The sequence below is a fragment of the Misgurnus anguillicaudatus genome, chromosome 18 (assembly GCF_027580225.2).
Source record: "Misgurnus anguillicaudatus chromosome 18, ASM2758022v2, whole genome shotgun sequence".
Classification (NCBI taxonomy): Eukaryota; Metazoa; Chordata; class Actinopteri; order Cypriniformes; family Cobitidae; genus Misgurnus; species Misgurnus anguillicaudatus.
In genome coordinates, this window is record NC_073354.2 from 32220992 (window position 1) to 32248901 (window position 27910).

The following is a 27910-nucleotide window of genomic DNA, read 5'->3' on the forward strand; positions in this document are numbered from 1 at the left end:
TTAAAATTGATTGAATTGAATACTTAATGCAATAAAATTGAGTTTGCAAACAAAATGGCACCTCCTGAGCAGAAGGTGGCAGTAACGCTCAATGAAAAGGACGTCAACTGCCATAAAAGAAGAATAAAGATCGTTTGTTTTGGGCGCCAAAATGAAGACTCAGCACAGCAGTCAGTCAGAAGAACTCTCTCAGACGGACACCACGTTATTAAAGTAAATTCTATTATTTATTTAAACGTTCACTTTATACGTGATACATCTTCACTAGATAGACAGTTTTTTTTCAATATGTAGCCATTGCAATGACTTGTAGTAAATATTAGTTTGGAGGAGGTTGGTGGAGTAAGTTAACGTTACAGTCAGTCAGTCAGTAAGTGTAAGGCTCATAAAGAAAAACAGCGTTTTAAAAATGTCAGCTGTATAACGTTATTTCACGTTTGGTAGTTTTATCCGAGTTGAAAACTGTCAGCTTTGAGTTGACTTTTGAGGCACTTTTTACTCAGCTGTTTTATGGAAACGGTTCAGGACAAATAAAACGCTAACCAAACGTTATTCTGTCCAGAGTAACGTTATCCATGTAAGTAATTTACCAGATGATATCAATTGACTGAATTAATAATGACATTGCGTATTAAACAAACTGTTTGCTTAATCAGATTATCAGACCCGCGTCAGTTATTCGTGACTTCGCTACGCCACGAGCAACACTTGATTCTATTAGAAAAAGCTTTTTTAAATGTCTCGCGTGACGTCTGGTAACGTTATATTAACTGAAAAAAATCGCTTTGAAGTGGCCACACACCTTAAAGCTGACGTTTTCAGAAGAGAACCTTGTTGTTTTAAGATCTAATTTTGTCCAAATTTTGTATGACTGATATAATACTTATTTCATTATTGCTCTGTGTATGTGTGACCTTCATCATTTGAGGTTATGTGTTAATTTCACCTCTGAATATTTCCTCTTATAGGTCCATCATCCTTGCATGCGCTACACACTCAAAAGCATTGGTAAGTCATTCCTATCACTGTTTTACTGCTGTTAGGAGCTAAATCTTATTTTTGTAACTAATATACAATTATTATTCTTTGACTCGCAGTACTCAAATATACAATGATTGGTTAATTTGTTTTCAGATAAATGCTGAATTTAAAAGAATCACTACTGTCGAATGTTCCTGCGTGTCACCTGGACCTCCAATCCAAAAACCTGATGAAACTCTTCAGAAAGGTGGACAGCTAGCAACAAGACTTGGAACAATCAATGATCAAATGACAGAAGTAAGTAATATAGATTCATAGACATAAAAATGTGTAAACCTTGTTGGAAGTACAGAAAATGTAGTATGTTTTAGTTACATCTTTTGGCACAAGGGTCATTAAAACACCTGGGAAGATTTAAAGGGGTAGTTCACCCAAAAATTTTCATCACTTACTCCCTATCATGTTGTTACAAACCTTTATAAATGTCTTTGTTCTGATAAACTCTAAGGAAGATATTTTGAGGAATGTTTGTACCCAAACCAATCATAAGCCCCATTCACTTCCATTGTGGGGAAATATAATACTATGGAAGTGAACGGGGCTCATGAACAGTTTGGTTGCAAACATTCCTCAAAATAAATGTGTTCCTTCGTGTTCATTAGAACAAAGACATTTATACAGGTCTGTAACAACATGAGAGTGAGAAAATGAGAGAATTCACTTTTGCTGTGATTGTCAGGTATGGTAGCACACACTCGAAATGTGGCCTCTTTATTTAACTCATTCCAGTGTAGTAAACGCGCACACACACCTGGAGCAGTGGACAGTGCAGCTGCCTTGCTTTGTAACCCATGTATTTGTAACCAATTGTAACATGCTGTGGCAATGCACATGGGTCTGTATACTTACATTTATATTCGATTGCATTGTACTAATTCCAATGACACTTTTATTGTAACAGTAACTTTTTTTTTCTGTTTCTTTAACTAAATTGGTCTGTTTTGTACAGGGCATGGATGAAGTCAGCATCAGTGAGGTCATTTGAAGACACCAATGTTGGGATTTGTGCTCTCGAACAACATGCTTCTTGTGATCAAGAGGATCTTTGTATAGTCCTGGAAGGCGTGAAGGTGTTGCAACATCGTGCCATGTTGTTTGAGCTGATGTATGCCTTAAACCTGACCTATCCTGATCTCCGCTTTATTTTTGAGGAAATCCAAAAGATTTTAATGGAACTGCATTGAGCGTAACTTTAACGAACAGTTTCTTTCAGTGAAAGGATCAGAAAGACTGTGCTGCTCATTTTTGACTTTGTTTATGTGTTTTACATTTTTTTTCTCTTATTAAAACATTAACAGTTTGCTGCTCAGAGTTGATTTTGGAAATGGTTGTTCTATTTTGTTTTTGTTGAATCTTTGATTATCAGTTTATACAAATGCTGTAGCTCTGACTTTCTGAAGGATTGATATTTTCCAGTTTGTAAATCCATTTAAAAAATAATAGTACTTACTGTTTTGCATTTCTCTTTGGAATGCAGTGTTTGTGTTTTAGCACTTCTAAATCTACTGTGATAGTAACTATATTTTAAACATTTGGGTCAGTTTCACAGATGGGGCTTTTCCTAGTCCCAGACTTTTGCAATGCCTTAAATTGAAAACATATTGCACTGACATATCTTGACATATATCAGTGCCATTGTTTTGTCTCAAGATGTACTCCAGTGTTGTTTTTGTAAGGTAGGTTTGTTTGTAAACTTTTTTTTTTTTGTAAAAAATATCCTAATATAACTAGGGCCTAGTCATGGATTAATCTACAACCTGTTTGGGAAATTGCCCCTTTATGTATGTACTGCATGTGCTGATTGTTGTAATAGTTATTGACTGTTATTGAATTAATGTGTAGTGATTTAAATGAATTGATGATCTGAAAGCAGTGGTTTGCCTCATTATCACTAAACATTTGTTCAAAACTCTTTGCTTTTTATGCCAATGCAAATGTATTTTGTATTTAAAAAATAAATAAATAACATTTGGATAATTATGAGTGATTATTCTGGTGCCAGAGACATAATGAAATTGCTTTACAGTTACATAATTCCATAATATAAGCATTAAAAAAGCATGTTGGAATTAGAGATGAAAATCTAGTCCCCTTACATAATAAAATTACTTAAACATTACAAAATAAATGTGTTATAGTAAAGAGAAATAGCACTTTGAGTCAACATATTGATATTACACTACTTAAAACAATTAAAATGTTTTGGTCTGACACATAAAAATTAAATGAGGAAAATTATGTTGGTTTTACACAATCGGATTATGTGGGACCGATGTACACATTAAAATTACGTAAATTGAAAGGATTTTTTTTTTCAGTGTAGTCGCCCCGAATCCCTTTTCCAAAGCGTTTTTCAGAAATCGTGCACTCCGCCTTTAACCCCTATGCTACTGTGCTTCTGTTTGTGGACACCTTTGTCTTTATTGACTTACACTGCTAAATTTGTCCATCATATCAAGGCGTATACATGATAGCTGAAAATGTTACCATCAGATAAATTTGTCCATCACTTTATAATAATATGGTCACCGGTGACCCACTTATATTCCCACTTATGGGAGGAAGATGTTCACACAATAGATACAGACATGAAATTAAAATCTGTTTATTGTTAATCCTAATGAGATACTGAAGACAAAACAGTAAGAGGAACAAGGCTGTACATGAAGCATCAACATGACAGTTATGTTATATCACAGTTAGGGTTCTAGATCATAATCATCATGTTCCTCATCAGCTGTGTGCTCAGTTTGACTTTCAAGCAATAAGTTCTGCTGACTCTGCTCCTCACAGATGTCTTGTGCCAATACGTAAGCTCGCCATTCGTCAAGTGATCCATAGACCGACTTGCTGCAGAAATCAGCATTGATTACTACATTCTGTGCTAAAAGGGTCTTTTTGACCATAAGTAGTTTACAGCTGCACTGCCATGGGTTTCCATCCAGATACAGAACCTTTAGTTTTGGTAGGAACTTCAGTGGAGGCAGGGTGGAGAGTTTGTTTTGCGAAGATTTAAGACCTGTAGTCGCCTAAGTTCTATATATAATGATAATGATACAAAATTATACAATAAAGAACATTTTTCAATTATGATTAAAATCAATGGACAGCATATTTAATTTATAAACAATTATACCAGAAAAAGACATATGGCATAAAATAGATTGCCAACAAAGTTGTCTCACATGTTTTTTTTTCTTCCACAATTAGATTATAATCACAATTAAAAATGACAAAATCTCAGACTTTATTTTTAATGGTTTCATAGTATGTTCTACCAGTCATCCGAAAACATCTTTTATAACTAAAATGTAAAAAATGCAGTTTGAAGTTAAAACAACTTGATTTTGCAAGTCAATTCAACCTACTATTTTAAATTGTGACGTTTGATAAGTTGACATAACATTTAAAAAACAAGTTGAAATTGTTTAACTTAATTTGTTAAGTTAAAGTAAAATATGTTGATTTGACAAAAATGCTGATTTTTTTTTTACAGTGTAGATGAAATCAGATTCTTCAAGTTTAAAACAAATTTGTACACTCCCAGAAAGGTACAAAAGATGTCACTGGGGCGGTACACTTTCCAAAAGTACATATTTGTACCTAAAGGGTGCATATTAGGACCTTTTTAAAGGGGACATATCATTTGGTAAACTATTCTCTGCAAGCATGTGAAAAAATAGGTAATTGAAATTTGGCTCCCCTTGTGATGTCAAAAGGGGATCTTATTATAATAATACAGACCCTTAATCTGCACTATCCAACAACGGCACTGTCATTTTGTGCAGAGAGAGAGAGAGAAAATAATTGAGAGCACAATTGAGTGTCAATTATAACAAACCACCATCATAACAATCAGTGTTTGTATTTCATTAGCTCATTTACATTTAAAAAGGACACAACAAAAAACGGCACATTTTGCTCACACCTGCAGTACAAAGTGGCAATTTTAAAACGTTATAATAAATTATCTATTTCATATTTTGGGCTAAAACTTCATATATGTACTCTGGGGACACCAACGTTTTATTTTACATCTTAAAAACTCTTGTGAAATGTCCTTTTCACAAGAAATGGACATTTAAAGGGTAGCGTCCCAGTGAAAGCTTTTGTGCCTTTATTTCTGACAGATGAAGAAATTATAAAGTACCAGTCGGTCTGTTACCAATATCTGCAAAATCAAGCAGATGTCATTAAAGGCGGAGTCCACAATGTGCGAAAAACGCTTTGGAAAAGGAGACGGGCCGACTACCAAAACACACTTATAGCCAATCAGCAGTAAGGGGCGTGTCTACTAACCGACATCCTTGCCGGGTTGCGTATGTGTGGGGCGGGTCTATCAACAGAAGGTCCAAATTCTATTGGGGTAGGGGCGTGTTTGTTTAGGTGATTTCAAATATCAACATTGGCTTTCAAACATCGTGGACTCCGCCTTTAATATAAAAATGCTGCCGATATCATAAAATATCTGTGATATATTGTGCACACTTAGTTTAAATTGCATAAAGTAATTACCCGTGAGGTACAGCAGAAAGAAGATTCTGTTCTATGCCAGGTTAGAAAGTTGCATGCAGTTCCTTAATGCATGGGTTTCTAAATTGCGGATGGTGTTGTTCTCCAAAAGGAGATGTTTAAGTTGCCTCATCCCTGCTTCTTGCTGAAAGGTGACTTCCTGAATGTTGTTCTGCCTGCAGTCAAACTTCTCCAGTTCAGAGCCCAACCTGCCTGGCAGCATACATAAATGATTTCCAGCCAGTTTACACACAGAGAGGCCAGGCAGACGAAGACCTGTCCACTGAGAGTCTATTAAAGCTGACAGAAAGAGTTGCCAGGTTGTGCAGCTGGGACATCATGTCATGATTCTTAAGCGATCGCATCTGCTTCCTGTCTAGGTTTAGATGAATCAGAGACTGTGGAAGGCCACAAGGGACTTTGGTTAGGAGGTTTAAAGACAAATCCAAAGTTTTTAGAAGCTGCAGTGTAGAGAAGAAATCAGAAGATATCGAAGATATTTGGTTGCTTCCCATGATTAGCATATTTAGCATGGGTAACCTGGGGGCACCGTTTATTGACTTGACTTTATTGCCATCAGGTAGAGACACTCAAGGTTTTCAAGTAATGATAAGGTGTTGGCATGCAGGCTGCTTATCTGGTTATTCTGGAGGTTCAGGACCCGTAGCTTTTTGAGACCCAACAGGAAAGACTCTCGGGGGCTGTGTATCCTGTTGTGACCCAAATGAAGGATTTCCAGGCCAGAGGGAAGACCTCTGGGAAAGTGTCTCAACTTGTTTTTTTGAAGGTCCAGAGTTTTTAATGCTAATGAGATATGGATATGTTGGTGTCTATCTTCTCCACCCTGCCTGATGAAACAATTACTTCTTTAAGATTGGGCAGACCAGAGAAATCTCTGACCTATAATAAGGGGAAAAACAGTTTAGATAGTGTTTATGTAAATAAATAAATGAAATTGATAAATTAAAAATTTAATAAAATTTTTATTTAACAATTAAATTTTATTAGATTAAAGTATAAAAGTGAAAAAGGACATAAAACGAAATGTTTACTTTTGTAATTTTGAATCACTTTTGCTAATGACTTTTGTAATTTTGCCAATTTAAACTGAATATTCATTTAGTACCCACTGGGAATTGACTGGACTGAGGAATTGGATGTTACATACCAGAATGTAAACAGGCTTGAATGTGAATTTGCTGAAAATTTTTCGACTGATTCAATTGCCAGTGTGGATGTTGAAGTGACATTAGTGGAAAGGGAATTTCAATATATTTTAGAATAAGACTTTTTAAAGTTTTATGAATCATCAAGTGCAGGGACATGATTTTAATCCAATATATTGCATGTAAATATAGCAATAAAAAAACAATAAATACCTTAAACTCTTTTAGATGATTGTATTCCAAATTTATTTTCCTTACATATTTTGAGATGTCCAATTGCACAGACTGAACCCTAAAACATTGCACTGAGGTTATGTGTTCACAGAAGCAGATTTGTGGACATACATAGCTGCCATGAGCACTTTGAGGGTAAAATGTACGGATAGAACTATTTGCAGTTTTCCTCTTTTCCTATCTGGCTCTTTTCCATTCAGTAATATTAACTTGACCTGATTATTTTTTATAGTTTTGGACTGTTAAAATAATCTATAAAAAACAGGTTAATATAAAATAATAATAATAGATGATGAGAGAGACTGGAAGAAATGTTTTTATAAACATTAAACCAATTAGTTAAACCAAATATATTCAAAAAAAGAAAAAAAGAAGTTAAAGAACTATATCATACTTTTTTTCTACCACGAATTAAAGGGGACATATCATGAAAATCTGACTTTTTCCATGTTTAAGTGCTATAATTGGGTCCAAAGTGTTTCTATCAACCTAGAAAATGCGAAAAAGAACAACCCAGTAACTTAGTTTTGGTAAACCATTCTCTGCAATCATGTGAAAAAAATATGTCATTGAAATTGTGATGTCAGAAGGGGATAATACCGCCCCTTAATCTGCACTATCCAACCACTGCACTGCCATTTAGTGCAGAGATCAGCTTATTGGCATTTTAAAGGGACACACCCAAAAATGGCACATTTTTACTCACACCTACAAAGTGGCAATTTTAACATGTTGTAATAAATTATCTGTGCGGTATTTTGAACTAGAACTTCACATACGTACTCTGGGACACCAAAGATTTATTTTACAACCTAAAAAAGTATTGTGAAAAGTCCCCTTCAAATACAAAAACATTTATACAGCATTACACAATCTGAATAAAACCCACTTTTGTAGAAGACATTTTTTCTAATCATTTTTAATGGCAATATATTATTACTATCACTATTTATTTATTGACATTTAATAACATTAATGTTGATATTAATTAACTTTAAATATAATATATAAATTGCAATAATATGCAATTTTAATTTAAAATTAAATATTTCAAATAATATTTTATATTAAATTATGAATATATCATTATTAATAATTTAACCAATAATAGTTTCGACAATTATATTTTCAAGTTTCAATATGTCAGTGACAGTGATAATAAAATGGTTGATAAAAATAGTAATTTAAGGTTTATTATAAAATAAGCTAATAAAAAAAATCGCAGGTCTGATTTGATTCCTCAGCGATCGATTCGCTCGCCTATCAGCTGGTTTCCTCATCGACGGAGCTCACCGTGTGGCAGACCAAACTAATCGATCTACGCTGTTGACTTGTATTCAATTTCAGATTTCCTGGTCAGATGAGAGCGCGGATAAACCTTCATAAAAACATCACTTCTACCGCGATCACTTTTACTCTTTATCCCTTAACAATCCCGCTATTTACGTAACTTAAAACCGATAGCTGATCGGCCTCAAAAAGACGATATCTGATATCTGAGGGTTTTTGCCTGTTCTTCCTGGATCCGTGTCGGTGTCGAACATGTCCGCATCCGCCGTCGGTGCCGCGTCTCCGGGTTCGGCCCTCTCCGTCGGTCCCGTTTCGAGTCCCGGATCCGGCATGTCCATGTTCCGGTGGTTGGAAGTACTGGAAAAGGAGTTCGATAAGGCGTTTGTGGATGTCGATCTGTTAATGGGAGAGATAGATCCGGATCAATCGGATATCACGTATGAGGGCCGTCAGAAGATGACCAGTCTCAGCTCGTGTTTCGCTCAGCTCTGTCATAAAGCACAAACCATCTTTCAACTCAACCACAAACTGGAGGTGAGAAATAAGATCCTGATGTTATGCTTTAAAGTCTTAAGACAGATCTCAGGCTGAGCCCTGAAACATTACATGAGTTATGCTGTTGTCCAAACTGATCTAAAACTGGGTTGCATACCTGGGTAACGTTGCGAGATGGGTTCGAACTCAATGTTGTGATTTACCACTGCTAAGCCACAGCCCTGACCACCACTTGACTCATTTAAACCACAATCTAAAACGATTTGTTTATCAAAAAGCCATAGAGTGGAAGGATATTATATTTTAGAGATAGTTTACCCAAGAATGAAAATAAGGTGACATCATTTTCTGAACTTGTGTTGTTCTAAACCTGTATTAATTTTTTTTATGAACACAAAATAAGATATTTAATGATGGTAAGCACACAGCTGATTGTAACCATTGACTTCCATCGTAGGAAAACATATATTATGGAAGTATTTTCAGGGCTCAACGCAAATAATTTTTTATACTGGCCTGGTCGGGTCACTGGTTTAGGTTTTCACTTGCCCTGCCAAAATTTTCACTGGCCCTAATAAAAAAAATAATAATAATTCAAAAGTCAAATATAATTGTACACAACAGACATGTTCCAACGAAAAAAGGCTCCCAACTTTTCTGCTTTACCTGTAAACTGACAGCAAAATATTCCATTGTTTCTTTTGTCATGATTTACCCAAGTAAATGTCTGCTTCCAAGATGTTAAATAATATACATTGATGAAAATATTTTTTAGTGACTGAGGGTGAAGCACTGGCCCTATCGGGCAAGTGACAATAATTTTTACTGGCCCGAACGTCTCTCACACTTGCCCCGGGCAACCGGGCAGTCCTTTATGTTGAGCCCTGATTTTGATAAATGATGAAGAAGATATTTTGATAAATGATAAGCCATGAAGGGACACTTCACCCATTTGCATTAAGCTTTGTATAGTTAGAACCCCAGTAATGTTTTTGAATGGTCGTGCATCATTTCCTCAGTTGCCGCTGAGACAGGAGAAAGAAGAAGTACAATATCTTGTTTAAGGGGGTGAGACTACAAACACCCCTTTTCTCGGTCAAATAGCCACCAAATTCGAAATTTATATTACATTTTGACTACAAATATCACCCACTTTCAATAAAGATTAATGTTTCTACGGGTGAAATGCTCCTATAAGAAATATGGACTTAGTATGTTTTTAACCATAAACCACGCAAACACATTGTATTATACCAAATACACAAAAAAAGTTTTAAGCAATGAAATAGTTGCACTTTAAATGATTATATCCTGAATTAGAGTAGATTTTTTAACAAGCCATACATTTTCAGATTATGGCTTCATGTTTATGGAAATCTACCGTTTAAAGTGTTCCAGTAATCTGTATGCATCATGAAGGAATTAAACCCGGAGTATATATATATATATATATACACCAATATATGTTTTTCAGGGCAGATGCTGATTATTACAGATCAAGTAAATTGATAACCTACATTTTGCACCATTGTACATGTCTGGTCTAAAAAAAATAATTTATTTTACCTGCAAATCGGTTTTGAAAATGGCAAATACTGTTAACCATAAAATGCTTAATATCGGTGCCGATAATTGGTTGACCCCTAGAAGGAAATTTTACAATGCAGTTCTTTGCAACAATAAGTTAAGAGTTTGGTTCCAAAACGCAATAAATCCATTTTGACTAATTTGGATAAAAATGTGTTTTCTATACCAAGACAGTGACAAGATGAAAACCACTATTTTCTGTTACAAACTTTCACATAGCATCTTAAGGTTATTCAAATCAAATCCATCATTTGATTTTCAAAGATTTATTATAAAAACTGATTCTTTTTTCAGCAAAATGCAATAAATCCTTGACACGTTTTTTTTCTTCCAAATGCAATAAATCCTTGACAAGTTTTTTTCTTCCAAATGCAATAAATCCTTGACAAGTTTTTTTCTTCCAAATGCTATAAATCTATTTAATCAATATAAAAGTTATTTTTTAAGTAACAATGTAAGTTGACCGACATACACTGTAAAAAATTTGCTGTAATTTTGCAGTTGGTTGCCAGTAACTTGCTGTAGAAGATAAAGTCTAAAAATGTTTCATGTTCATTAAACTTTGAACAAAATGTTGCCAGTAAATAACATAAATGTAAAATCTACGGTAAGTTACTGGCAGCTAGTTGCCAGTAATACCCAGTAATACTGTAATTTCTACAGAAATTTTTTACAGTGTATGACAACCTCTGAACTTGGTCAATACTAATACCATATATACAGGCACTGGACCAAAAATACATTCAATCAGTCATCACTCCCAAAATGAATATTGTTAATGCTATAAATTAATTACAACAATAATAAAATGTCATCATGAACAAGATGAAGAACAACAATTTCATAATAGATCAAAAGTATTATTTTGTTTTTGTTTGTTTGTTGATCACGAAGTACAAAGTAGATGAGGAAAACTAGGAATCCGTGTGTATTCAAAGCGCCACCGTTATTGTTTACAATGCGTGGAATGGTGCGCTGTGATTGGTTAAGCGGATTTATGACATTCTGCAGTGAAGGAGGACTGGCGTTTGTCGTGGTTTGAAAAAAAGGAACAAAAGATGACAGAATAACATGCCGGATATCGGATTTTGCGTAAAATGAAAAATTTTCTTTTTTAATACTGACCTGATACAATAATGATTTTGGTGGTAACTATATTTTTAAAGGAACAGTATGTAGGATTGTGGCCAAAACTGGTATTGCAATCACACAACTGGTGGCCAATACACAAAATGACAACATAAACATCAGTTGAGGGCTGCAACTCCACTTTTAAATGACAATATCCTGGCCGGACCACTGTTGTCAGTGATATAAGTATTCCAGTATTAGTGATAGACCGATCGGGCCGATAATTGCGCGTTTTATGTGTATCGGCATCGGCCGATATGGGGCTGCCGTGTTCGCCGATTTTTGTCCCCACCATTATTTACAGACAGAGTGCTGGAAGCCGCAAGCGATTGCAGGTCATGTGACTAAAAACAACTAACCTTTCCATGACAATATCAAAAGATGGTTCCATAGCATCCTCACCTGTTTTTACTATTTGTTAAATATAGTTTTTTTAAGTTCTATAAATGTAACTTTTTAAAATTGAGACTTGTAACATTTGGCATCATCATTGTGTCATTTTTATGATGTAAATTGAGTGAGCAAAAGCAATATCGGCTCAAGAAAATCGGCAGCCTGTATCGGTCATTGGCTAAGGATGATGAAACAAAAATCCATAACGGTCGATCCCTATCAAGTATATCTATAAAAATATCTTGACAATATATAGGCCTGTGTAACTTTGGTTAAAAATATCTGCTAAGTCACTATATGTAAATCAGAATGCACACCCGTGAGCTTTGTATATAATACGTATTAGTGTTCTTCAAAACAAACCACATACTGTATAGATGCTTTCTCCCCATCTGAACAATCAAGATTCAAATGTGTTTGGTCTGCTAAATAATTCAAGTGTTCATAGACATTCAAATGCATGCATATATCCATCGTCGTTATTTTTGTTATGTGGGCAAAATATTGACCAGTATGCAAACATTGTTGATGTAGACAAAACTGCAGCGTTATATAGCCTAAGCCTGTTAAACCTGCTGAGCCAGATTCTGGTATTATGTTTCCTATGATTTTAATACTACCATATATCTGCCTTTTAATATACTTGAATTTCACATGGCAGCATAACTTGCTCCTTTTAGAGGAGGCAGGTCATCTTTCTATTATATGCTGCTGTAAGGGTTGTCCTGTCATTGTATAGGTAATTGTTGTCTTGGCTATGTGTTGGTTGTTTTAGGCCTCTCAGGAGACCAGGCTGACCAGCTCTGATCATCTGCTTTTCCCCAGCACTTGTTAAACCTGTTAATGGGTCTTTATTAAAGCTCATAGTCCATTATGAAAGCTTCCATCAGGGGATTCATTTTACCATGATGGAGACCCTGTGGTGCCACATATTTTGGCTGAATTTAGCATGGTACACATCCAAAATCCTTGGTTTTACATTTTCGCATTTGGTAGATGTTTTTATTCAAAGTGACTTATAGTGCTTTATAAATATGCATTTGATCAGTATGTGTTCCCTGGGATCAAACCCATGACCTTTGTGCTGTTAATGCCATTCTCAGGATAGCACCTATTATATACTTTGTACCTTTTTGTTAGTAAGTACACTAACATCATGGCTTAGGGGCCGTTTTATGACAATATTTTCAACCGAAAAAAGTTTTTATGCTGTTTGGCTCTTCGTTTACACAGCAACGTTGTTTTGGGGTCCTGAAAATGCAAAATTTAGAAAAAGGGGTTACAACATGCAAGTTTTTGAGAACAAGGCCTTTTAAACTAAGTAAACGTGAATCTGTGATAACTGTGCGAGTCTGTTAATTCAGTTAATAGGTGTGTGTGTGCGTCATGAAGACGAAAAAACATGTATAAGTCTCAGTGGACTATACGTCGCATTTTTTTAGAAAATTATTTTACAAAATCCAAGCTGAAGAACAGACATTTAATCTGGAAAGGCAAGTTATTCAACTAAACAATAGCACACAGAACAGCAGGCTGAATAGGTGTCCTTACGTTAACGCAATACAAACAGTTATTTACAAAATACATAATAGCATACTGAACATACCTGGAAGGCTGAATAGGCTAAAGGAACAGAACAAGCCAACGCGCAGCAAGTTCAGAGACTCGTCATTTCACATCACTGAATTCATTGAATTACATAAATACAGGAGTAGCAGATAGTGGACCCTCTTGGCTGTAAACGGTAATGTTGTCTCTTGGTTCATATAGGTCACAATTAATTCATACTGACTTACAAGTCGCCCTTGACTATAAGTCGCAGGACCACAGCCAAACTATGAAAAAAAGTATGACGACGTATAGTCCAGAAAATACGGTAATATTTTTGAGTTTTCACGGATCCGTGTAATCGCGGATCTTTTTGACAGTGTTGTCGTGTGTAAGTGAAATTGATAAAAAATGCGAACCCTTCACAGTTTTTTACTACATCGTGGTCATGTAAACGTAGCCTTAGACAATGCCATGAAACATTTAAAGGGAGATTAGATTGTATCTTGATTGTTTTTATGGAAAAACTTTACAGTTGCATAGCAGATTTGATCATATTTGATAATAATGCACACAAATGAGTAGGGTAAACTTTGACTTCATTCTGACTTAATCCACTCAATTTTAAAATATCCCCTCAGATGTCTAAATGGGAGACAATTTCTAAAGGCTGCCACTGTGTGAAAGGTCTCAGTAAACAGTATGCAAAACTAATGCATTTTTCTCTTGTTACAGTCCACTGCCTCCCACATGCTAAACTCCCTTTGGAGCCACTGTTTCAGAGTCACAAAATCTAGTCTTACTTTTAATTAAATGGAAATTACATGTTTTTCCAATAGAAGTGTTATAGAGCACACAGACTATACACACTATTATTAAAAGCAGATAACATCCGACATTGTTCCTCTGTCATATTTGATGAGCAACAGCAAGGTTGTGGGTTTAACTCCCAGGAAGCACACATACAAATAAAATACATTGTAAATCACATTTGACTAATGCCATAACGCTTATCTGTTTCAGTGTTGGCAGATAAAAAGCAAACTTCTTCGCTGTGTTAGTGCTGAATATTAGGGTGACCTGATGCAGGCCGGGCACATAAATAAATGAGTGAATTTCCTATGAGATGACTTTATATCTGTCCTTTAAACATGCACGTTACTTGAGAGGCTGAGATATTGGAGGACTGAGGCATTTCTAGTGGCGGTGCTGTCAAATTTTCATTATTTACTCATGCTGTGGTTATTAATGGTTGTGTCAGAGTACATACATGTTCTTCTGAAGAGAAGAGGAAATGTTGAAAAGAGAAATGAACTCAGCATCTTTTTAAAACCAAAATCTGCCTATTTATCTAACAAACATCTGCTAAATATTGTTTAAAGCAAGAGGGGAGAGGGGATGTTGTGCAGTTTGGATATGTACTCGGGGGACACCAAAGATTTATTTTACATCTTAAAAAAGTCTTGTGAAATGCCCACTTTAAAGAAGACACTTTAAAGTTTTGGAGGTGAAAATATTTGTTTAAATTTATTGTAATAAATAAAAATAATAATAAATAAAGTATATATTTTTTACATAAAATTATCTCAAAAAACAAGGTTTGTAATGTATTACACTGTGAGTGGTTTTACCAACAACGGCCACTAGGTGTCAACAGTTTGCTGCATACTCTTGTCACAAATTAATATATTACTGGGACTGCATTATGATACCTGCTAAAATGTTGTGAAATATGAAAACTACATTCGACTTTCCAATGATATACAGTTTGTTGTGATAGATTAAAATTTAAACGCAAAATGTTGAAGTAAACTCACTGGACAGCGGCAGTTAAAGGGACACTCCACTTTTTTTAATATAGGCTCGTTTTCCAGCTCCCCTACAGTTAAACATTTGATTTTTACCATTTTGGAAACCATTCAACCTTTCTCTGGGTCTGGCGGTACCACTTTAGCATAGCTTAGCATAATCCATTGAATTGCACAGTGCCAGAAAATAATCCCCTGCAATTGAAAGTTACCAAGGGACTATTTTCGGACACTGTGTAATATCCTTGTGCCTAGGGCTACACGATTAATCGAAAAATGACCGAAACCGAAATTCAGAAACGTTAACCGACCCTATTTTATCATGTCGGTTATTTCGGTTTTTAATCCTGTTAATACTTTCCCGCTCAATTGAATCTACCGATGAGTCTACGCAGCCCAGCGTAAACTCAGAACCGCGAGAAGACGCGGGAGCGCCCGCGCATGTTAAATAGACATGGCAGGATGAGAGAGAGAGAGAGAGAGAGAGAGAGAGAGAACTTCTAGTCTACATTAACACCAGAAACATTATAGATGAGAGTAAAGGTCTTGTATAGCAGTGCCCAGTTAAGGAAAACTGAATAGAAGACAAGAAACACGTAAAGGATACAATGTGTATTACCCTGCCACTCATCTCATTATCTGGATATAACTTTATCTTATGGCTAGAATTAGTCATGTGGGTTGTATGAATCTTTGGTTCATAAGTTCCTATTCTGAAAGTTGAATCAATTGTGCATAATAACATGTGCAGCAACTGCATATGGTCAAGTTTATTTAGTATTTTTCAGTAATGCAGTTATTTTGGGGGGAAATGTGAATAATTGCATTGCAGGCTGATTTAAGTTGTGCTCTAAATTTTCTGCTTGTGCTCCTTAAATTTTCAGTCATGGGGAACAGTTCTCCTAATGACAAAAAAGTTAGTCTGAAGCCCTGAGGTACTAGACTTAAATTTTTTTTTAATTTATTTTCTACTTTTTCTTTAGGAAACTTGCAGTATACAGTAAACTAAAATGTTTTCATTTCAAGCAATGTGTGCTTTGATTTCAGTCAAAATATTAAATAAATAACCTTAACAACTAATACTTTCCTCTTCACTTAATTCTTTTAAAATCACAAAGATAACAACAAATGCTCTTTCAATAGAAAAATATATCCCACCTTTAATATCTGAGCATATTTAAAATGCAAACCTTGTCAGCGAACTATGAGGCAAAAAATAATAATAATCGCTCATTAATCGTAACCGATGTCAAATGTTAAATTAACCGAGGTTTTGATTTTAGGTCAAATCGTTCAGCCCTACTTGTGCCTGCTGCAGACATGGTACGGCAGCAAAGTCCTTGATTATGCCGGAATGAGAGTATAGTTACTAGCCATATCGGCTAGAAAATCGCAACTTTTAATTTTCTGTCTGTCTTAGTAAACAATGTAACTACAAAAAAGTCAAGTTTTAAATAGGAAAAATATTGAAACTCTTTGGTTATTTTTGAGCGCGATGCTAATGGTCTAATCAGATTCGATGGATTATGCTAAACTATGCTAAAAGTGGTAGTGCCAGCCCCGGAGATCAGCTCAATAGATTCCAAAACGGTAAAAATCAAATGTTTAACTCTAGGGGAGCTGGAAAATGAGCCTATTGTCAAAAAAAGTGGAGTGTCCCTTTAAGGGATTAATTTCCTAACCCTAACGTTGGCAATACAGCTAGTAAATGACTAATAATGACATTTACATTATATTTACATTTATGAATTTAGCAGAAAAGTGACTTACATTTATGCAATAAGTGGATGCTTTTATTCAAAGTGACTGACAGTACATTCAGGCTATACATTTTTTATCAGTATGTCTGTTCCCTTGGAATCAAACCCGTGATGACCTTTTGCGCTGCTAGCGCAATCCTTCTACAATTGAGCTATAGGAACACTTATGATTAAGTGGTGCATGCTGGGTTTAAACTCCATGTTGTGTTGAACCACATTCGCTAACTGCTATGCCATAGCTCTGACCAACTCTTGTGTCATTTCAACCATATGGCGTGAACTGCTGTGGCCAACCAAAAGCCACATAATGTAGTGACCTAAATTAAAGGTTGCAATTATCCTTTGAATTTGATCATTCTGGACAAGGGAAAGATGATGTAATACATGATACTAAGACAGTTTGAATCAGCACTATGACTTAGCATGATTCATCAGTCTTGAGTAGCTAGTTATTAATGCTGTGTGTGTTTCAGGCTCAGCTGGTAGACCTGCGTTCGGAGCTGACGGATGTCCAGGGAGAGAAGGCAGTGGTGGAGAAAGATGTCCACGAACAGCTTCTGCAGCTTCACGCTATGCAGCTCAAACTGCAAGCCAAAGCCGGTCAAGCGGTGGACTCCGATTCCATCATGGACAGAATGGTGGGCGCAAAATCTTACATTTATCCACCTGTTACAGTTGCTTATATATCTAGCTAACAAGAAACTAGGTTTTGTAGCCAGATCCTGGTTTACAGACACATTGCAGGACAATTGTAAGACACTACGCATGCTGAGGTCCATTGGATTATTATGTAGTCTAAAGCAGTGGTTTTCAAACTGGGGGGCGCGAGTTGATGCCAGGGGGGCCCCAGTTTTATGACATTTTATGAAATACATTAATTTATCATCAATTCTGTGTAGTTAAACCTAAAAAAATAAGGCTACTAACCAAAAGCACTACTTTTTTGTATAATTTGATGTTTTTTTTAATTAAAATGTTGAGTTTTAAAAAGTTTTTTGTCACAAATTTTCTTTGGGGGGCCGCGAAGGAATGCACCGTACACAAGGGGGGCCACACGCTGAAAAAGTTTGGGAACCACTGGTCTAAAGTATGTGAACACCTGATTATTGAGCCCCATTGATGGTCATCCATATAAAGTTAAAACCTAAAATCTGTCATTGCTTTTGTACGTACTCAGTTCACTGTCCCTATGGAGAGAAATCTGACAAACTTGACTGTCTGTATGTCTGCAGAAATTATATGGCTGTATGGTTTTGTTTATCCAGCTGTCAGCATTGGGAGTGGCTGGATTAGTCAAGTCCACTAATTAGAAAGAGATGTTCACATACTTTAGGCTGTGCAGTTTATAGGGATGTGCAAAACATCATATTTTCAGAACTGACTACTCTATATAATTTGACTGGTTTTGGGATCACTGAAGTCTAGAGTCCAGTCAGAGCACACTGAAAGATGTGTTGGTTGTCGGATAACTAGTCAACCATCATGACCTATCCTTAATAATATAGACATGACAATAGTATAACATAAAACCTCACATAATAAAAGAGAGAAATGTGATCGATTGCTTTAAATGTCAATCAGACGGCTTTTGTTAACCAAGTGGACGATTCTTGATCAGGAGATTTTTAGCCTCAGTCAGGTCTTCCTAACTTAACCCTGCTACTATAAGGTTGACTAAAGGGACGGTCACACTAATCTTTGAGCATGCAAATATTTTTCGGACCTTACCGCGAATATGGGTGGGGGAGCACTTAGTCGATCTTTGCTTTTCAGTAAAGAGAAAGGCCATGCTGTGATGTCACGTTTTTTTTTTACTGGTCATATGTCTCCATATGTCTGTCAAACGGATTCACGGGTTCACCAGACTTTGGTACGCAGCGAAATATCTTCACACAAGCTTGCATTTCCAGTCTGAAGCATTTGCGTGCATATGAAAGTCAATGGAACAAAAAGTGTAGTGTGACCGCCCCTTAATGATGCTTCTGTAACCTGCTAACCTGTTTACCACTGTTGCTCTAACCATTGACCCTCTCTTTCTCTTTACAACCTGAAGCATGTTTCCACATTGGACAAAATGGTAAGTTTTGCATGGTTTTGAGTGCATGAGCGTCTCGTCTTTTCTGTCTACGCTTCTGTTCATTTCAACGTCTCTCATAGAAAACTAATGTTCTGTTTGTGTATTAGATTAGAAAGGAATAGTTCACACCAAAATGAAATCTGTCATTATTTCACACCATAAAATTAGTCCACATATAACTAGTGCTTTGTAGTTTAAAGGATTACTCCACTTTAAAAAAAATAAATCCTAAAATTTACCCCCATGTCATCCAAGGTGTTTATGTGTTTCTTTCTTCAGTCGAAAAGAAATTAAGTTTTTTGATAAAACATTCCAGAATTTTTCTCAATATAGTGGACTTTGGTGGACCTCGATGAATTGCAGTTTCAATGCAGCTTCAAAGGGCTCTCAATAATCTCAACTGCGGTCTTATTTAGTTAAATGATTGTCATTTTTGCAAAAAAAACATGTCTTGCACTGGCCGTGTGACGCGCCAACACAACCTTACGTATTATGCAATCACGTCGAAAGATCACGAGTTACATATCACGCGTAACATTTTAAACAATAAACTGACACAAGGATATTAATTAGTATCATTCCACATACAACACGTCGGAACGGTCCTCTTTCTCCAAACTGGAGCGGTAGTTTTGCATTCGTCATGAGTGACCTTTCGATGTGATTGTGCAAGATGCACAGTTGTTGTTAAAAAAAGTTGGGGGGGGGGGCGAAAATTACGATCGTTTTGCTAGTATGTACAAACAACGACAAAAAAAGTATACATGACTACGGAGTAGATCTGATGCAGAAGTATAAAACAGCCTTTAGCACAGTCATCAGACTCTGTACCTTCTCACTCTCTTTAAAGAAAGACATGGGCATATTGGATGACATGGGGGTACATTTTTTTTGATGAAAGTGGAGTAATCCTTTAATTCTTCTTAAGGTCTATATGTGACAGCTTTGCACGAGGAACACACCGACATTTATAGGAATAGTTCACCCATTCTCTTATAGTTTTGTTTACTCACCCTTATGCCAAAAATGACACATTTGTGACCGCAAAACCAGTCATAAGGGTCATTTTTTAAAAATTGACATGTGTATATAATATGAATAAATAAGCTTTCCATTAATGTATGGTCTGTTAGGATAGGATAATATTTGTCTGATCTGGAATCTGAATGCAAGAAAATCTAAATATTGAGAAAATCACTTAGCAACCTAAGTCCTTAGCAACACATATTACATATTTTTGATATATTTACAGTAGGAAATATACATGTACAAAATATCTTCATGAAGCATGATCTTTACTTAATATCCTAATGATTTCTGGCATAAAAATTTATATTTTTGACCCATACAATGTATTGTTGGCTATTGCTACGAATATTACTGTGCGACTTATGACTGGTTTTGTGGTAAAGGGTCACATTTATAAGATAAAACTTATTTAGCGAAACTGAAGTTACATGCAAAAGCTAAATTCAAATATGGCGGCACGTCGATAACGTCAAATCTCATTGATTCTCATGTGTCGATCAACTGAAGAAAGCCTGAGATATCCTGTCTTTTTGCCAAAACTGCAAAATGGACTACAAAAGCCATATGGATAATATGACACTTTTTGTAAGTGATTTTGTAAGTCCACATAAAGAAATAAGAGGCTGGAATAGGTTTGGAACAACAAGAGGTTAAGGAAATAATGGACCAGTTTTATGTTTGGGTGAACTATTAGAGCTTAACAATTAAAGAGATGTCATTCACCCATTGGGCTTGTGATATTGGTTTGTCCTTATTGCCTGCATTCGTGTCACACTATTAGCAATTGTATAGTATAGTATATATAGTACATGCACATGTTGTGTGTTCTGTGTGAGCTGCAGAAAGTGTTCATTGTCCGGCAATCGCTCCTGTTTGTCATTTTGTATTGTTGTGAAGTTGATACCCCAGGTTTCTATTTCTGGGCAGCTCATCAGAATGGCTGTTATCAATGTTGATTTGATGTGACCTCATACCTATGCCTGATTTATACTTATGCATCAGACCAGATTAACCATGGCCATGGACAGTGCCTACTAGTGGTCATGTGTAATTCTGCACAAACAACGACACAGAAGTATACATGACTATGGTATTGTTCTGATGCAGAAGTATAAATCAGCCTTTAGCCCAGTCAACAGACTCTGTACCTTCTCACTTTTTCTTTGTATGTACCTCACAGGAGAAGGAACTGGAGGCCAGTAAGAAAGAGAAGATGAAGGAGGCCAAGTTGGAAGCAGAAGTCAAATTGCTGAAAAAAGAAAACGAGGCCCTCCGCAGGCACATTGCCGTACTACAGGCTGAGGTTTATGGAGCCAGACTGGCAGCCAAATACCTAGACAAGGAGTTGGCTGGGAGGTAAGAGAACACGGGTTAAAGAAAGAAATGTATATCACTGTTATGCTGAGGTTATCCAGTCTCCTAAATGGAGAGGTTAAAGAGATAAGTTTTTTAAGCCTCCCAAGTTTTTTAGCCTCTTATGTGCATAATACTTGACATTCAGTGCTTGCTTTCAACAATCCTACAATTCCCAGTGCTGTCCTGTTGTCAGAAAATGCCCACTCATGATCTCTGAGTAAACATGAACATTACACATGGCCTTGGTGTCATTTGAAAGCTGAATGCTCTTAATTTTGTTTTAGGGTACAGCAGATACAGTTGCTGGGTCGGGACATGAAAGGACCAGCTCATGACAAACTGTGGAACCAGCTGGAAGCAGAGATTCACCTGCACCGCCACAAAACAGTCATCCGAGCCTGCAGGGGGCGCAATGACCCCAAGAAGTCTCTGCCATCCCCCGCTGGCCATGTAAGATAGAGCTTTTTTGTTAAATCCATCTTTCAGAGCACACTTTGTATAGTAAGAATGTAATATGCATGATATCTAAAATAAAAGCATTTAGCAAATAATAGTACATGCTTATGGGTTAATGACATGACGTTAATTATTTTGTGTCCGTATGGTTCAATTAAATTTAAAAGGGTTTAAAGTGACACCATGTAATTTTTCAACCTTCATAATAAATTTTCAAGACCCTTGTGATAGTACATCGACTTTAAATAGGTTGAATGACATGTCTAAAATAGCCTGACGGGGTCTGTATCACTTTTACTCGTATTTTAAAACTTCTGGTAGTAACCAGAGCACAAAAAAAAACTACAAAATTCGACTGCTTTACGGGATACGTCACTTACTCCACACAATTTGTTTTTAACGTGAATTTTGCTGGAGGCTTACTTAAGGAATGTAGAGAGCAGCTATTATGTGACTCTGTGGCACAGTCTTTAGTGTCACGGACCTATGACACGGGCGACCCGGGTTCGATTCCCCTTTAAGGCAATTTTTTTATATAAACTCTTGATTCATACATAAATGCGATGTTCTTTATAAATGACGGTGATTATCTTGAATATAGTTCCCTGTATTCAGATGCGGTGTTCACGTATTTACCTTTCTTTTACTGTGTCTTTGATATTTACATTACAATCCAGGATGCAATAGCAGTCAAACTTGCTCAAACTCACACAGTGTAAAACCATACCCTATTCATTCACCAATCAGATCCGAGCGTTTCTCTCTTCTCTCTTCCTCATTTGCTACGTTCCGCTGTCACTTGCGTGACGTATTACAAAGCGGCAGCCTTTAGGTCTGCTTGGACCACATCCGTTTACTTGGATTTGGAGCGACAATTTTCACACAAAAGAGAGGAAAAACGAGAGCCATTGCGGAAAATCCTGGTGGCGAGGGAGAGAGAGAGACGATGCAACAATATTTGTTTGAAAAAGGCAAGGAAATACTTCTGGTCGTTTCTCAATTGGAAGGCTGCAGCCTCCGGAGGTCAAAAATTTGCAGGCTGCATACGTCATCAAGCCTGGTTTATTAAGGTAAACTGAGCATTACATTCGCAAGTCATAAGCATACTGCAACAATTTACGATTAACTAAGTATAATAGTCAACTTTGTAATTATTAATATTGTGAAATAAGACAGTCTTGATGACGTATACAGCTTAGAAATACGACATCTGGAGGCTGCAACCTTCAGATTGAGAAATGGCTTCTGCCACGACGAGTTCCTCATCAGAAAGTTGTAACATGACTGCGTTTCTCCCTGTTGTCTCAAAATGTTGATCGTTTAGCGTTTTAAATGTTTAGTTTTTAGTTTAGTTTTAAGGTTGGCCAGTTCCTTTCCTTTGCGACAGTGCTGCGGCGCTTGTGGGCTCTAGGGGCGCTAGAAGTGAAAAATACATGTCTAGCACCCCCTAGTGGCCAAAAAGTTCTGTGGTGTGCCTTTAAATTTCAAAATAAATTCGCAGATTATTTGCATTCATTCTTTTTTTTTTCTAAAATTTTTGGTTTTATTTCATGTTGAAAGAATATTTGGGGGATAATTGCAAAAATGTCAATGTGGTGTAACTGGTCTGTGTCAATTGGTGTAACTAGTATTTTATTTTAATGAAAATCTACATATATTCATAAAAAATGTGGAATAAAATATAATAATCTAGTTTAGTGTAATATGATTTTTAAATAGATTTTTACATAATTTTTCAAATATTATTAGAAAACAGAACTGTTTTCAGCATATATCAGGACCAATATTACAAAAACGCATTAAAATTTACATTTAGAAATAACTAATAAAATTATATCTGTATAATTACATATATATTTTTTTATTATTACGCTTACATGCCATCAAGGTGGATAAAATATTTAATATTTTTTCATTCTTTGGCACAATTGGCGGTTACACCATTTGACATTTATTAGGTCCATTTAGTCTTTTTTAATTGCATAAAATTAACATAAATTCACTATGTGCATTGAAATAAACCTGATGCATGCTTTCAAAAAAAGTTTTTTAAAAGATTTTTGAATTTCTCATCTTGCCAAACCGTTTTGTCACTGACCCTTATGCCAAAACTAATGCATGTTTTCCTGTATATCATCTTGTCCAGGACACAGACTCTTTAAAGAAGACTCAGGGTGTTGGTCCTATACGCAAAGTTGTTCTGACTAAAGAAGACCATGAAGGACTTGGAATCTCCATTACAGTGAGTTTAACCTTTACTTGCATGCGTAAGATAATTTATCCATGTCCTTTGAAGGATACTAAATTAGTCATAGTTCTCTTGGATGTCCTAATTTGATGTTTGCGTTCCCCGCATAACGCAGGGTGGTAAAGAGCACGGCGTTCCCATCCTCATCTCGGAAATTCACCCCTCCCAGCCGGCGGAACGCTGCGGAGGCTTGCACGTCGGAGATGCCATCTTAGCAGTTAACAACATTAACCTGAGAGATGCCAAGCATAAAGAGGCAGTCACCATACTTTCACAGCAGGTGAGAGAGACGCACACATAGGCTGTCAGATTTGGTTTGCAGCTCCTCACAACAGGATAAGCGCGTGACCTATAATTTATTTTTAGAACTGTGTATCAATCCCATGCTGAGTGCCTACCAAAGGTTAAGATGCTCTTTAACAGCTTGTGAGGTGTAAACAGGAACATTTCCCTTTAAATCCTTCTTACTGGAGTGTTTAACAAACAAGCCCCTATTCTGAAACGATAGCTCAATCCGGAGGTTTAGAGACTCATGTTTTTTTTCTTTCTCTACAGAGGGGCGAGATCGAGTTCGAGGTGGTTTATGTGGCTCCAGAAGTGGACTCAGATGATGAGAACGTGGAGTACGAAGACGACAGTGGCCATCGGTACCGTTTGTACCTGGACGAAATGGAAGAGGGAGCAGGAGCCAATCAGAACAATGGCACTGCTGACTCTGCCTCCTTACAAGGCAAGCTACTTAAATCAGAATCGCATGAATGGTAAATAAACATATTTGCTTTAATATGACCTCCCGACATCTGTTCCTACAGCTGTAGGAAAGCACTTAGTGAAGAACAGAACAGAGAATGGAGATACAGCATTGTCTAGCGAGAGTCCATCAGACGAGAAGATCTCCAAGACAGAGGAATGTACGGAGAGTTCCTCTTAGTTCTCCAGATTAAGAGGGAATGATTCTGGAGATGGAGGATTAGCACCGGATATATAAGGAGCAGAAAGAGATTAAGACTGCACGTGTAAAATATGTAAGATAAGAAAATACTTTGTTTGATGCAGTATGGAGAACCGACTGTTTTGACGTCCACTGGAGATGAACCACTGAGAGAAGAGAAGACATGTTTCTCTGCGGACACACAGGATTGTTCGCATATTTAAGTCACCATCTTGGTATAATAGTTGCATTTAGAGGAAAAAGTAGGAGCTACTTAAGGATAATATGGCATATGAGTCTCAACTTTTTTTGTGTATTTTTGTCTCAATGCATATCACGACCTTCAGTAGAGTTTGAGGGAGAGTAAATAACAACATAATTATCATTTTTGGCGTGAACCTATTGCCTGGGCAGATGGATATAGCAAAGAGAAAGTGTATGTTCATAACTTCAAATAAAACATCAGTAGTTTTAATGTCTCACTTTTAGTCTAGTGTGAGTCTGTGCTGATAAACCTGCTTAGCTGTCCTGTGTACTCTAAAGCAGTGGGTCCAGAGTGATGTCACTTCCTGTTTTGCAGACAGGGTGGTCAGGTGACAGGGATGGAAACGGGACAGTGCAAATGCACACATGATTTATTTACATTACACATTTACACTTTTTTGAGTGCCATTTAGTTAATAGAAATGTATAGAGAGAATTCTAAAGAATTGTTGGGGTTTCACCGCTAGTTTTTTTTTTTTTGCATTGTGTATAATGTAATACAGTGATTTTTTAAATTAAATTAATAAATTGTGTGCATTTATGCTAAATTTATCATAAAAAATCCCCAAACTTAGATTACATGTTTTTGTCAAAGAAAATGTTTTTTTTTTTTAGAGATGCTCCGATAAAAAAATTCCATCTATGACGATTATTCAGACTGATATCTGCCGATACCGGTGCAGATACCGATAGTTTAGTTTGGTGGATATATTTACTTGCATTAACTAAATTCTGAATATTAAATTTTTTTATGTTATTTATTCTTATAAAGACAAATAATGTTAAACATTGAGCTAGTGATGTTTCTTAATATTTTTTATACACGGAGCTCAAATTTATTGAATTTTCCTGTTCTCTTTTGATTGACAGGATATATCGGCTGTTTTAAAACTATCAGGCGATAACCGATTATTGGCCGATATATCGGTGCATCTCTACTTTTTTTATTTGGGGTGAAACATATACCAAAAGTAGAGATTGCTTGATGATATTTTCTCTTGCATATCCCCTCAAGTATTTTTGAACATTTCCACGCTGAACAGTGTCCACTAGACCCGACAGTGTCATTGAACGTACCTACTGTATTAACTACTATTAACTGGTAAGGGGAGAGTACTGGTATTTTTAGCCAACAACATGAGTTTATTTAAATCAAACCTATTTACTCTATGTTGTGTGAATAATAAAGGATAAAAATGTTTTTCTTTAGGGATTTTGAACACCCATTTCCCCCTATTCAGTCTAAGTAAAGTTAGCTCTAGTGCCTCAAATCTGTGAATTGTAAGATCACTACTGTATAGCTCACTATAACGGTTTCTATAATCATCAGTGTTGCTTTCTTATTATTCATTTATTTAACATATCACTAACTCTCACGGTATGAAATATGTATCTCCTAACAACATATTCTGCTGTGAAAGCTCTTGCGTCTCTAGATCTTCCTACACTGATTACTCCATATTTAAATAAACATATGGGCAATATAAATATGCCCTAAATGAAGAATACATGCTTATGCCTTAGTGCAATACTTACATTATTCATGATCATCACACTTATGTTCTGCTGCTTTGTTTTTCCCACTGTAGTCTTCACAGGTGTTTTATTAGATGTTATATGAGGGCAATCAGCTCTTTTGGCCATATGGTCTTCTCTTATCAGTATGTGGGTTGGCTAAATGAGCTGTTTGTGTAACTTATGTTCTTTCTTTGTTACTGATTAGTATGGACTCGGGTGCAGTGCGTCTCCTTGGGGCACTAGTTTTTTCCCACACAGCCAGCGCATGGCACAGACAACCCAGATGGTCATTTTACTTCTTCAAAGCAAATTATTTTAAACTCTTTTTTTTCAATTTATCTTTCTTAAACACTGCTTTTTATTTTCAGTGTACTAATTTCTGTAACATGGGAGATTTGGAATCAATGTTACACGTGTAGTTTATGTATGACATGATGAAATGTTTGAATAAACTTAAATTTATTTGCCCTGAGTGTTGCTGTTTTGATTCTGTATAGGTACATAAAACTGCATTGCATTATGCTAAAGGTCATGAAAATGTGAATGTTATTTGTTGCAGATATTCTTTAACCATTGCAGTACTGCATTTGAACATTAGGGGGTAGCATGAGAGCAGAAATCCTAGCTATATATTTAATAGCATTGCTTGCTTACCTCAAAGTCATGTTTACCTTCAAGTTGATCAGTAACATACACATTTCTGAAGAATATTCATGGTCACTCTTCCATATAACGATAAAAATGAACAAATGTCCATGAAAGGTATTCAAACACTATAAAAGTGTCTGTAGTCCAAACGTCGCGCGCACTGTTTCAACTCGACGGACAAATTAATACAAGTACTAAAATTGTAAACATTTCTGCGTAAGACATCAAGTTTCTACTGATATTAAACTTTGTTTGAGGCGATCATTGTGCGCAATCTGCCCATATTACACTCTGTGTGTGACAGTTTGTCAACATGCACGCCCTTGTTCCACTTCAGGCAGCGCCGCCAGAACTAACAAGCAGATGACGTCAAAGTACCGCGAGAGCGATTCGAAATTAAACTTCTTTGTATGATTTC

General features: G+C 36.2%; 1 protein-coding gene, 1 long non-coding RNA gene and 1 pseudogene across 3 annotated transcripts; 2 read left to right on the forward strand and 1 right to left on the reverse strand.

Annotated features, from left to right (window-relative positions):
- The first annotated feature begins 72 nt into the window (after positions 1 to 72).
- LOC129452548 (uncharacterized) lies at positions 73 to 1403 on the forward strand. Its single transcript, XR_012358458.1, has 3 exons — positions 73 to 213; positions 969 to 1008; positions 1135 to 1403. It is a non-coding gene; the product is annotated as an uncharacterized lncRNA (long non-coding RNA).
- A 1963-nt stretch (positions 1404 to 3366) lies between these two features.
- Positions 3367 to 8497, reverse strand: LOC129430017 (nephrocan-like; annotated as a pseudogene).
- gopc (golgi-associated PDZ and coiled-coil motif containing) lies at positions 8222 to 27316 on the forward strand. Of its 2 annotated transcripts, XM_055187153.2 has the most exons (9): positions 8222 to 8777; positions 17439 to 17603; positions 19019 to 19042; positions 21252 to 21427; positions 21712 to 21877; positions 24030 to 24125; positions 24247 to 24411; positions 24687 to 24861; positions 24944 to 27316. In XM_055187153.2, the coding sequence occupies exons 1-9, from the start codon at positions 8496 to 8498 to the stop codon at positions 25060 to 25062; spliced, it is 1368 nt and encodes a 455-aa protein (XP_055043128.2). In that variant the 5' UTR covers positions 8222 to 8495; the 3' UTR covers positions 25063 to 27316. The 2 variants fall into 2 exon arrangements, with proteins under 2 accessions (XP_055043128.2, XP_055043129.2); XM_055187154.2 differs by lacking the exon at positions 19019 to 19042 and having other exon boundaries at positions 8223 to 8777.
- The last annotated feature ends 594 nt before the right edge of the window (positions 27317 to 27910 follow it).